Raw genomic sequence first — 13263 nt, 5'->3', positions numbered from 1 at the left:
GAATTGAATATAAATGAAATAAACCTCATAGCGACGCCACGTGAAGCGTTTGGACACTTGCTGAACAGCGGGGAATACCCGCGGCAGTTCAGTATGAGAATATATATGGCGCGCCTGAGTGGTACCGGTATCGGGGACGCTTCGCGATTTGCATTAGTGTTTCGCACACGAGAATAACTTGTCACTCTAAAAATTGCTAGTCTGGGTCGGGAGACAAACGCTGCGGTCTATAGAACGGCCGCTGCTGTGAAAACAGTGAGTGGAATTTTTGCGACGGTTGTCGAGTGCGTGGATGAGCGGACGCAGAAGTCCCGATGTCGAACTTGCTGTCATAGCGGCTTCTGAAGGTTGTATTAAGAACTTGAGTTTGCGCAAGTTTGTGTCAATCACCCGCAGTATCGCCTGAAAAACGTTTATGTCATGACGGAAAAAATTAGGAGGAGATGGTTTGAACAGTTTCGTCCTGCTTTTTTCTAAAATATGATACTTCCTCTCCACGTCATTCGTACTCTATTGGATGGTGAAAGAAAGAGAGAAAGGTGAGAGGAATTAAAGGCAGGTAGGTTTAACAGAACAAGCATCTGGTTTCGTGCCCTATACTGGGGGCTAGGTAGGCAACCAAAATGATAAGAAGGAAATGAGTGTTAGGGCAATGCTCAGCTGAAGTTAGGTTTATCTGCAAGTGCGTTGATAGTGATGGCAAGAGAAAACATTTTGGCTAGTTGGTACAGATACATGGTGAAAATTCAGCCTGCGCAAAAAAAAGAAAGAAAAGAAAACGCGAACAAAAGGAAGAACAAATGGGCACAATACAAGCGCTAACTCTCAACTAAAATTTTTTATTGAAAACCAAACATAAACAAGGAGACATTATCATGGGAACAACACAAATAAGAACACATTATCATGGGAACAAATTGGTCCCCATGATAATGCGTGCTTACGTTGCGTTTTCAATAAAAATTTGAGTTGAGAGTCAGCGCCTGCGTTGTGCCCATTTGTTCTTCCTTTTACCTGCGTTCTCTTGCGCTGTTTGAATTTCCTTCTTAATATTGATGAGGATTTCTCCTCTCTGAATCTCACAATACGCTCCCTATATCGGATGACCCAGAATTTCACCCAGGACTGACTGTCGTGAACTCAACTGAGGCTGGAGCCAACAAAGAAAGAAAAAAATATATAATCTCATTTGCTGTTTCTCCCACTAGTTGATTGTTTTCCATAATACTGCACTGTTCTTATCTTTATGGCTGTATAAACTAATAATTCTTCAATTTTTTCTGTGTGCCCTAGACGACCAATTATTTCCTAATCCTTCGGCTCAATTCTAAGTTTCCCCCCTTATATTAACCGTCGGTTTAATGACCAATCCCCCGTAGCGGGTAGGAACCAAGAATCAAGGTACAAGCACGCAAACAAGCAAGCCTTCCGATAGCTCCTGTTTCCAACCAGCCTCTTTTCTCCGCTGACATCGATTCTCTGCATACATCGCTTGCGATTCTGACGAACCGATGCCACCTCGCGCCGTAAGTTTAAGCATAGAAAAATTTAGCCATGAACTGCATTATATTCTACAAATCATGCAAGCTATAAAGAGAAAGCGTCGTGCATGTAAATCGATAATAGTTACGTCCTATCCAACAAGTCTTCTTCGTGTATAACTCCATCTCAAACAAGGCCATACGATTCAAATTGACTTTCTATCGGATTTAATGTCAGCTTCTTTGGTTGGTCAACAATTCTTCTCCGCAATCACTTGTTTCAGAAGTGTGATTGGCGTCGTCTTGATGGCGTGCTTGCAAACACGCACAGACAGACGTCGTTCGTGTTTGTCAGAGATTTTTAAACTGCTTTAAGAGGTTTGAGGGGAGGGCAGGAGGTTTGAAAAAAGAAGCACGTTCTTTCGCAAGCTCTAGCGCGTTCCAGCATCGCAAGTGATGTGTAGGGACCGAAAAAGGCTGTTAGACAAAGCCGTTTGCTTCACAAATTTCGCACTTTTTCTTCGGATCTTGCATCATGCACTTCCTTCCCAGCATTCTGCTGGTAGTTAATCACCCGTACGGCAGCGAAGGCACAAACAGCCAATAACAGAAGAGCCGGCATGTAATGACAAACAGCGCAATGACAGAAGAGTACGCACATGTTGTCCTCGTCTGTCGTTTTCCTGTGTTGCCGATCATCGAATATGATCAACAAAAGAGCTCGAATTCAGACACCAATGTCTTGCGCAAAACTTCGTGTTTGCGGCCAGCGTTCAGCATAAGAAGCAGAGCCTCACAGCCGTCGGTGTGCGCAGCGGTCCCAGGCGACGAGCGCTGTGGGCGCTGTCAGCGCCAACGCCAGGTCACGCCTCTTGGAGTTGCGTCGCAAGTGGCGCCGCGAGGGCTACACCGTGGGCGGAACCGTCAGCTGCGCCATCACCCTGGTTGGCTGCATGCTTCTCTTCGTGGCAATCCTGGCGATCGCCAGGCCTAAGCCAGCGAAAATCAAGGGCTGCGACACTGGTGAGAGCCCCCTGTTCTGGCCGATGACCTGTTTGTTTCTGGACTGTGGAATGCGCTAGGAAACATTCACTAATGATGGTTATCAGCGGAAGAGTGTGAGACATTCGGGATCAAAATTTACTGCTAATTCCGGAACACACGTTTGTTTACAGTTCTTCCTAACCAAGATCACTCCGCGAAGAGGTTAAGACCGTTCCGTCGAAATTAGGGTTACCGAACATCAGGCCCGTAGCCAGGGAGGGGGGGGGGGGGGGCTAGGGTCCCGCCCCCCCCCTTCCCCGAAATTTTGGGTGAAGTACGTGTTTTTACCAAAAATAAATAATAAAAATAGGTGTTTTTCTCAGATAGTAAAGGTTTTCACCAAGTGCCCCCCCCCCCCCCCCCGAAAAAAATTCCTGGCTACGGGCCTGCCGAACATATATAGGCCCCTGTTACGGACAACACCAGACTTTTTAGTTGATGCGTATTAATTACGAGATAAAGGGAAATGCCCGTGCACAATAACGCAACTTGCCGCCATTGGGAACCTACCCCTCAAGCTCCGCATTGACCGTCCGGTGCTGCGGCTGCTACCATTCCCGCATTAACTTTCTATTTTCTTGATTACTGCGGCATGAGTAACCCTGGGAGTGTTGGCCAGCGCCACTCGTGGCCATGGTGGCTAATGTGTTTTTTTTTCGCTGCCGTCACGCAGTACGTCGACAATAGGAGCATTCAGCAGGCAAATAAACCCTCGTATACGCTGCCTGCGACCACAACTATGTCGGAGTTGAGACCCTCGCAGCGAAATGTTTCGACTGTGATTCTGACCGGTGGCAAGTTGTTTTTTCGCCTACTCTCACCTCCCTTCATCTCATAACTACCACACTTCAAATAAAGACTACGAATATGAATGACTATAAAATATTAGAGCATTGCGTTTCGTCAGATTGCAGGATTCAAGGTTCACGAAAAGGAAAACAAATAAACTGGCAAGCTTTGTTTCTGAGAATTCAGCACGAATTATCGTTGCATCTTCGCGTTACAAACGGGTGGATTACTTAAGTTTGTCCTTTTTATCAGTCTTCCTCCACCTTGCAAGCTTCTGCTGAACTAGATTCAACGTTGCACTTTTCTGGAAGCTTTGCTGCTTTGTAGAGAATGAATATGAACTATGCAAGAAAAAAAGACAAATAAAAACAAAACAAGCACTATTAAAGTGTCTGACCTCACACAAATTCACGTCCTCGATACCAAGGATTAGGCTGTGATGCCTAGAAAGGCTTAGTTTGCTCTTCAGCTGCAATTTTGCGCTCCGACGTGTATGAAATACATTGAGTCACGTGTACGCAAAAGCTGTTAAACTTGTCAAATGTATATGTTATGGCAGATGTAATGCTGCCGCTGCTGGCCTGCTTGAGGGGCTAAGTGGAAGCACCTAATGTGTGGCTACTACGGATCTTGACACGGTTGCGTCAATTATACGTATAACACGTACGGGCCCTCCAAATAATTCACGGAATCTATCGCTCAATATACGCAATATGATACGGATATTGCGATCCTAATCTCTGAACGAGTAATTGTGACAGCTCCAAAACAGGTAATAAAATTTTATGGGCTTAATATTTACAGATTCATATAAGGCCGAAATCCCAAGGTTTTTCTTTAGCAGATGTTTTTTTGCAGTTGATGGGTTGCCTTGGCTATTTGTATGTCTGACATAACGATTTTACTAACATCTACTCTTTGGGAACAGTTGTAGCGTAAGGGTTTTTTTTCGGAGCACCATCAGCTACCCGGTCTGAAAGCCCAACATTCTCAGTAGACTGACTGCATAGGCACTTTTCTGTCGCGTCTTACAGCCACGTGCAACTTGTACGCTGACGTGGTGAAGTTCAGTGTCCAGACGGCGGTGGAGCCGTGCAACGACTACTACCAGCACGTGTGTGGCGGCTGGCTGCGCCAGCGCCGGGACAGCGTACGAGAGGGCATGCTCACCACGTTCGCTACGCGAGTCTCGCAGCTGGCGCGGCGCCTCATTGTACCGGCTCACTTCCAGACTCCCCGGGAACGGGCCGCTATGGCGTACACGGCCTGCGCCGACACGGCGTCGAAGTACACAAAGGTGCCGTACAAACGCTCGCTCGTTCGCACTTATTCACTCACTTACTCGATCACTTAGTCACTCACTTGCAGCGCTAGCCATCACCAGTAGAGATATCACTTGTGGAATGTTCGCCTTGAAAAATGACTTAAGTATGTTACTGTCCGTTATAAGAATCTCTGACATGCATGAAATCTGGCGTTTTTGGATATAGCCGTTCATAGCAAGAAAAAAAAAAGAATGTTCGAAGCCCAACTCCTGCGCATTTTTTACCATGACAAGGTAATGACGTTTCTTTGTTTCCGAGACGCTTTCGTCACGCGCACTCGTGGGGTAGTAGGAATGCTAAGGACATTCGAAAAGCCAAACCCAACCGAGCAGTACTCCTCCGTGAGATGCAGGAGTACTGCTCGGTTGGATGTAGCTTGGTTGCTTCGTGAGATGTAGCCCCATCGCTTCTCTTAGTTGAGCTGGTGTGAGCGACCGCACATTGATGCACAAGCTTGGAATGCGCGCTAAGCATGCTGGCCCTGCCAGTGCAGAGAACGAAAACGGTGAAGGAGAAGAAATGGTATAGGCGATATCGATTTGTGGCCACTCTCGGCTCTGTATCATAGAACCGTACAGTCGTGGCATTTGTTTATACATTGGCAGGTACACCAACAGCTCGTCATTGGCTTGATATGGGACTCGCGCCTCAGTGACATTGAGTTATGCCAGAACGTAGCAAAACAAGGATATTTTCCGCACGCGTGAGCCCCATCGCTTCTTTTTGTCGCGCTGGTATGAGCGACCGCACACTGAAAACAGCTAGCGCATGACCTTTTATAGTATGCGCTCTTACACCTGTTTGTGTATCCTTCTTCGTTGTTTAGTGCACCCAGTTGATATGCTTGATAAAATAAACGAAGATTACCACTTTCCACGTAGAGTAATATCGTTCATTTTCTAGACCACGTAATTTTCTCGCGGTATCGGTGATCTCAGTACCGACTCGGTAGGTGTAACGAAACGAGGTGGTTGTTTGCGCGTCCCCATCGAAGGGGTCACCGCTTGTTGCAAGCTTGGGATAAGAGGCAAACGATACATCTCGGAAGTTGAATAATAAATTAGCGTAAAATCATGTATAATCTTTCATTTATGAAAGTTTCGGCAGAACCAGCCTTCGAGGACGGGAACTTACGCATGTTGACATTGCACCGTGTGGCTGCTTTAATCTTTTTTTCCTTGCACTGTAATAAATGAAGAAAGGTTGACTTTAAGTCCATTCGACCAATACGGAACTATAAGCGCAGTTTTATTCGGCCACGCTTCTGGTCAGATTCGCTGGCAGCAGACGCGCGAACTGGGCGGCTGTGCTAGTCCTTCCACGGCCGAACGCGATTGACATGGCTCAAACTGCGTATGAGACCGGCCAGGACTGTACAGTACAGGCATGAACAATTGAAATACGAACAAGTTAGGGCTAACAAAACAGGTTGGTTTGCTTTTTTTTTTTTTTGGCCGGCAGCTTTGATGTGGGCGTTATTTTGCCTTGCTCACTTAGTGTGGGGCCCAAACAGCCTTTGCAACTGCATAATTACCGATGCGAGATTGCGCTCTCGAGTTATTGCTTGCGGAAGCTGTTCTACTTTGTAATTTTTTTATTCGTGTTTGATTTCCCCATTACAGCTAAACCTCGTCTAATGAAACCCGATTTCACGAATTACCCAATTTAACGAAGAAATTTCCATTCCCCTGCAAGTACCTATAGGCATAGGCGTGCGCACAGGGGGGGGGGGGCAACCGCCCCCCTAATCACCTAAGAGGAGGGGGCGCTAAATCTGCCCCGTACATGACCCTTCTAGTCACCTAGATAGGAGGGGGGGGCGCAAAATCTGCCCCATACATTGACTTAGTAGGCTGGGGGCGCTGCGATGAACCTTTGCCCCGCCCCCCCTGATGGGGGACACAGCGCACGCCTATGCCTATAGGGTTCAATGTTGTCATCAACTCGAATTAACGAGGGTTTCATGGTACTGAACTCGACTGAACGAAGTTTTCCCGGAAACAGATGAGCAAAAATGCAGTGATTTCTTTCTAATTTTTACACAAACTGCTTTTCTTCGGACGCGCGCTGTAACGCTACCGCATTAAAACATCTAGGAACCCTAGTCACCGCATTGTTCTATTTTGACGAGGCTACACACCGAAGTCGGTAGCGCTTTTACATATCAACTGGCTTTGGGCGGTACTGGTTTGTAGTCCCTGGAAATACTCCACATGATCACTGTGGTTGCCTTCGTTATTTAATGGCTTATACGACAGATGGCGCTGATCGTCTCCTTTCTTGTTCTGCCTACTCGCACATTAACTGCATTCGTTCTCCCTGTCTTTGCCTATCGGCAGCTTGTCATGGCTGCACATGACCATTTACCTCGCCTGTATCGCCCGGACATGGGAGGAATATGTGTCATGTTCAGGCTGCCCTCGCGGACTTTTCGCACGCGCTGGCGTGTATTAGTGGCAAATAAAATGCGGCGGTAGATTTCGGGTGACGCTACGTTACAATCTTAGATATCGATAGACCGAAAAATCCTTTCCTCTATTTTACGAACTTCCCCATAAACGAAGTCATTTGAGCACCCCATCACTTCGCTAAACCGAGTTTCAACTGTACTGCGTCCTGCATGACTTCGGTAGATGCAGTCAACATGTGATATTACTTTATGCCCATCAGTTCACTGTCCACACAAAACGTAATTTCTAGCGACACCGACGTTTTGCGTCGAACACTGCGTTTCCCAAACATAGTAGTTGCTGACGCCGCCGGGTGCTTTCGCTGGCCTCTGGTAATCATTCTCAGCATGCGTTGAGTGCCTGTAAATATATATACGTCATGCACGGTGTAGTCAATAATTGTGGGGAACAATGCGGGTGGTCTGAGGTAATCAACAAAATTCTTAATAACAGTGCAAGCGAAGGCGGGACAAAGGAGAAAACACAGGACGAGCACTGACCCTCATCTGAGCAATTTTTATCAGAGCGACAGAAAAGACAACAACAACAACAACAACAACAACAACAACAACAACAACAACAACAACAACAACAACAACAACAACAACAACAACAACAACAACAACAACGAATATAACTGCTGCTGATTTTTCTTGTTAATTTATTGCTATTTACCCGTGGTGGTGTAGCGGTTATGGTGCTCGACTGCTGACTCGAAGGTCGCGGGATCGAATCCCGGCCTCGGCGGCCGCATTTCGATGGAGGCGAAGTGCTGAAGGCCTGTGTACTTATATTTAGCTGCACGTTAAAGAACGGTCAAAATTCCCGGAGCCCTCCACTACGACGTACCTCATAATCATATGCTGATTTGGGACGTGAAATCGCCACGATTATTATTTGTTGTTGCTCTTTGTTTTCTGTCCTTCAAACAAAAATGGTTCAGTTGAAGGTCAGTGCTCGTCCTGTGCTTTCTTCTCCTTTGTCCCGTGTGGTTTTGCTCTGCTATTATGAACGTCTATCCAACTGACCCGTATCGCAACGCTTCTACAATAAGATTGATTCGTAAGAAATCTGCGCATTTCTCAAGCCTGTTGCTTGGCACAAATGATGCAAGTGCGCAGGGCAACGCACCCACCAAATTTCAGTGAGATTCACTCACCTCGAAAAATCGCCAGAGTTGAGCTTAAGCAAGTGGAACTGTTAAACACGCAGGTCGATGACGTGAGAAGTGCCCTGCGGCTTGTTGGGCTGATGTGGCCCCTGCGCGGCGCCACGGCGAATCCTCTTTTGACGCTACTATCTTTGACCAGAAACTGGGGCGTGGCTTTCCTGATCCGAGTGCACAAGATGAGCGAGCGACGCTACGTGATCGAGCCGACAGACCGGTACCGCGATATTGTGCTGATCCGGGAGAAGGCTTACGAGCAAACGGTTCATGAGATTATGTTCAACGAGCTGCGAGACCGCTACGGTGGACCGGGAGCCACGCTCGTGCAGTACGACATGCAGGCGCGCCTCGAGAACGAGACCGTGCTCGCGCTACGCGAGCCTTTCTGGCACGCGGACGCGCCAGAGCTGGAGCTAGACGGCAGCACCGTGTGGCAGACGCTCGTCGAGCAGAACGCCTCGCACGTAAGCCGTGACACGTGGAGGGCCGCCCTGGCCGAGATATTCGCCATTAGCGAGGACCCCGATGTAAGGGTTACGATCAGGAAGCCCGACTTTGTCCGGCAGGTTTTTCAGCTGCCTTCCTTGTTGGGCGACGAGGGGTTCGCGCTGTCGCTAGGATGGATGATGGTGCAGATCATGTCCTTTGTGGCCAACCAAGATGTCGTCGCGCGCATCGTGAGTGGTGGTTCTCGCAAAGCCGCCGAAGTCGCGCAACAGGCGGCCTGCTTCGATCTCGTCCAGACCACCATGGGGTTCGCTTTCAACGCGGAGTACGTGCAAGAAGTGGTGACGCCGGCGACGCTAGAAGACGTGGCTCGTGTCGTGAAGGGAGTGAGCGAGAAGTTTCGAGAACAGATACACCGGTCGCGGGACTTTAAGGACTTCAATGTGCCGTCGTACAACAACGGAACGGGCGCTGTGCTTCGCTACTTAGAAAGTTCGACCGACGCCCATCTCAGCCGCACGTTCCGCGCCTTCACGGACATGTCGCCCTTGCTGCTCAACTCGCTGGAGGCTGTGAGCCGAGGCTTCGCTCAGGTACTCATTACTGATGTTAGTTCATTCAGTAGTGTTTAAAGAGACTTTGAGGAGGATAACCATTTTTGTCGTATCAGTAAATTGGCCGTTCAGAATGCCAACAGATCGGCTCTTCTCACGAGAAGACACTTGGTAAGCGAGAATATTTCGAAAAAAGGAAATAGACGTGGCGACGCCTTCTTGAAGATCCTGCACTGATTCGCAGTGCCATCATAGATTCTGACGGCGTCTACGAGGGTCTATATAATCATTTATCGTGAATGAATTGCATTGCATTCTATGGGAGCCAGAAACATAACCTCGCCCGTTGCAGGGAAATTTATTGAGGCAATGTGGCTGAAATACGAAAAAAAAAAGGTTTTGAAATCCATGACGGCACATTGACATTGAGGATCAGAAGTTTCGGCGCCAAATTCAAAAATGCGAATCTGAACTCCATGTTCTCTTCCAATAATGATCTTATGAGGAAGTAATTAACAGCAGTAGAGTTCTTTAAATCACTTTATCAGTCTAAGCTGATTTGGTTTCGCACTTCAGTGTTAAGGGACACTTCAGTTACGTCTGTGCTGTAAGTGATCTTTCAGCGGAGGCCTTGGTATTTGACTATTGTTGCGCTGAGTTTGGGCCAGGTATATAACCGGAGAGGGTCTCGCAAGAGAAGACAAGGTGACGGAAAACGAGCAGACATTTGGTACCTGTACATCGCAATGGGTGAGCGGTGCACTCCAAGGAGCTAAAGTTTGACAGCTTCCAAGACGAAGCTCAGAACATACTCGCCAATAGAGGTGGGAATGTTGACGTGCTCATCTTGGCGGCCGAATTGCGCGAGTGTGAAGATACAAGTCAGGCGCGCGTGTCGTATGCTTGTGTCTTTCGAGCGCATTGCGCGGGGCCTACTCCGCACACTCAACCCTTGCTTGAGGGCGAGCTGCATGACAGGAACAAGTCCGTGCAAGTGCCGCCGATCTGGCCGCCAAGGTGGACGCGTGAACATTCTCGCTTTGGCAAGGATGACTCCGCGCTGACTCTTCTTCGTGTTTGGCGTCGGTTTTAAATCCATAACCCTGCCGCGTAAAGGCGAACCTTAACACTCTATACATGATGGTTTATTTTGGGGTACTGAAATCCCCAAAACAAAAGTTTTGCTTCTCCATTTGGGGCCCCGATATAATGCTGCCGCCACGGACATCAACGAAAGCTGCGAATTAACAAAGAAGACGTGGAATACAATTAGCGATAATTGTCATGATGGTAACAATCCTAACAGCGTTAACGAGCGACGTTTTCAAGGATACACCAAACACGATTTTCCGCTGCTGACGTACTGACCATGATTGCTATATATTTTGTAGGGTCGCATTTCTTTAATCGCCGGAAGGAATCACTGTTGGTAAATTTATGTTTAGCTTTTCACTGAGTTAGATTAAGCTTTTCATTATCGAACATTCGTTGCCTGAAACGGTAATTTTCATCTAAACGTTGACTTCTGCAAGTATTTCATATAGTAACAAGTACAGCTCGTAAGGAATGCCCTCCTATCGTTACATAATTTGTAGCTAAGCACGTTGCAGAACTCGCAAATTGGCCGAAACATTCTCCGGGCTTTTCTCCTTCCATCACGAATTAAAATTTGGTGTTCTTACTCCCTCTGTGTCTGTAAATCAGGAATACAAGAAAGCGACTTAGCGCGATGACGTCTGCGTGAATTCGGCCAGATTTTTTTCCCGAAGCGTTTACTGGCAGGCAGGTTGACACCTTTTAGATGCCAAGCATCTTATGAGCGAGCTTGATCCGGTGACGTCCGCGCTCCACTGCACATGCGCCTACTCTCTCTCCAACTCTCCTCCTTTACGCAGGTGTTCGGTCGCCTTCTCTACTCTGCTCCCCCGCGCTGCAGCCGCGGCGCAGCCGCTCCTCCCACGTGATGCAGCTGCGCCGCAGCCAAATAGATCCTGTAACCCACTCTCTCCTCTCCCTCCCCCATTTCATGTGTATAAGCGCGTGCGCTCGGTCGGCTTCCGTCATTCTCGCGTCGTTCCCGTTAGGATGAGTTTAATGTCAACGTCGGCGTCATTCTCGCTTCGCTCCCGTTCAGATGAGTTGTAACGTCAACGTCGGCGCCAGTTGCAGCAACACTCCAACCTCTGCCGAGATCGTCGCGGAGCAGCAGCAGCGCAGGGCTCGCTAAGTAAATGATAACACAAACACTAAATACAAACCATACACACTAACGGAAACGCCGAGTGAGCGTAAACGAAAACTTGGTGTGCACCCCCAATGCTGCTTCGCATCTCCTCATGGTTCCCTTTAGTGGGAGATGGTGTAATTTTTTTGCAGTTGCCCGAAGCACTTGAGACTTGAAGCTCCGAGTGCTCAGTGCTTCGACACGTCATGGCTCAGTGATATCTCAATAACAAAGCATAAAGCACCCTAATACAAAAATACTGGTGAGTGAGCAGCAACAATATTACTGAACTTATTCGTACACGTGTGGCACAGGACTCGGCCCGATATCATCCTATAACAGATCCTAGGTGGCAGATAAATAGCTGGGCTACTTGATGTTGATTATCTTTGCGGCTGGGTAAGGTGCATCCACGCGTTGCAAGCATCTCGGTGGCGCATGTATTGCGGCGCACACTCGCCTCAAGCGTGCATAACGCTGCTGTAACACTTTATTCCTCAGGAACTTCATACGTGAAACGTTTAAAGCACTCTCATTCACGCTATAAGCTTGTATCAACTCGCCTAGATCGCTGTCCTAACCAAAGTGTCCTCGATTTGACGCACTCCTAGGTGGCGCCGGAGGACGTCAGTCCGTGGCCGTACGCTGTCAAGATGGTTTCAGGGGTCGAGAAGACGGCGCCTCTTCTTGCCCGCGTGTACAGGGAGGAGCTGGACTTCTCGCTGATGCCGTACGCGCTCGCGTTTCCCGTGTACGAGTCCGACGCTCCTCTGAGCGCCAAGTACGGTGCCCTCGGTTCCGTCGTCGGCGCCAGTCTCGCCGAGCTGTTCTTCGCCAACGGCTCTTGGACCGGGGCCACCGAAGTCAAGCTTACTAACGAGATCTCGTGCCTCTTAAGCCGGAAAAAGAACGCGAGCTCTCTCAGCTTGCTCGAATGGGAGCAGATGTTCAGATTTGCCTCTGTCGAGGCAATCTGGAGGGCGTACCGCGCGGCGCGGGCGAACCGTGAGCCCGAGTACATAGAGAACGCGCCGGACATGCGCGGCGACAGGCTGTTCTTCTTCACCTGGTGCTTCCTGCAGTGTGGTGAGACGTTCGGCAGGGATGCCTGCAATGGCCCACTGATGCACTCAACCGCCTTTGCCGATGCTCACCATTGCGCCAAGGGAACGCCTATGAGGAAAAAGTGGCCGTGTGCGCTGCTGACGGCCGAATGAACTATGGGAGCGAACGAGTCTTAACGAGGGAATCCCTTGCGAGTGATTCTTTCCGTACGATTTGTGCGAATATACTTGGCTCGCTGGCCCTGCTAGATACAACTACAGTGACACTCAGCATATTATAGCATTGGTGTTAAAATTGTTTTTATTTACAGCAAAATAAACTGTTGCTATCACTGTTTTGAATGATATTACGTGTACCTTTTGGGTTTTAACCTAGTAGACACCAGTTTAAAAAACTTGCATTCAAGAATACGGCGAAGCGAAAAGAACTGGATGGCAGTGACCGACGAATGCTCTTAGTAGATCTTAACAGAATTCTTTCTGTTGACTCTAATAAAAATAAAAAAGAGTCCAGAAATCAGATATGTATGACCTTGTTAACAATGGTGAACTTATGTCAAGGCTTTAATTTACCGGCATATCTTTAGCACTCTCCTTAACGACGGATATATTTTTTGCGACCAGGAAATTTCTCTGTATTCGAGCTTTCTCTTAAAACAGGCTTTTTGGCCAGATAGTATATAAATACAGGAGGCCGTCCGTTATAGCTGGTATTAC

The 13263-nt window shown here is 48.1% G+C and overlaps 1 protein-coding gene across 1 annotated transcript; it reads left to right on the top strand.

Annotated features, from left to right (window-relative positions):
* Positions 1 to 2256: 2256 nt before the first annotated feature.
* On the top strand, positions 2257 to 12883 carry LOC119394174 (uncharacterized). The gene is made up of 3 exons (XM_049415291.1): positions 2257 to 2504; positions 4349 to 4611; positions 12094 to 12883. The coding sequence occupies exons 1-3, from the start codon at positions 2435 to 2437 to the stop codon at positions 12697 to 12699; spliced, it is 939 nt and encodes a 312-aa protein (XP_049271248.1). The 5' UTR covers positions 2257 to 2434; the 3' UTR covers positions 12700 to 12883.
* The last annotated feature ends 380 nt before the right edge of the window (positions 12884 to 13263 follow it).

Source organism: Rhipicephalus sanguineus, chromosome 1, assembly GCF_013339695.2.
Source record: "Rhipicephalus sanguineus isolate Rsan-2018 chromosome 1, BIME_Rsan_1.4, whole genome shotgun sequence".
Lineage (NCBI taxonomy): Eukaryota > Metazoa > Arthropoda > Arachnida > Ixodida > Ixodidae > Rhipicephalus > Rhipicephalus sanguineus.
The sequence above is the reverse complement of the archived record's forward strand: the minus strand, read 5'-3'. Positions and strand labels throughout refer to the sequence as shown.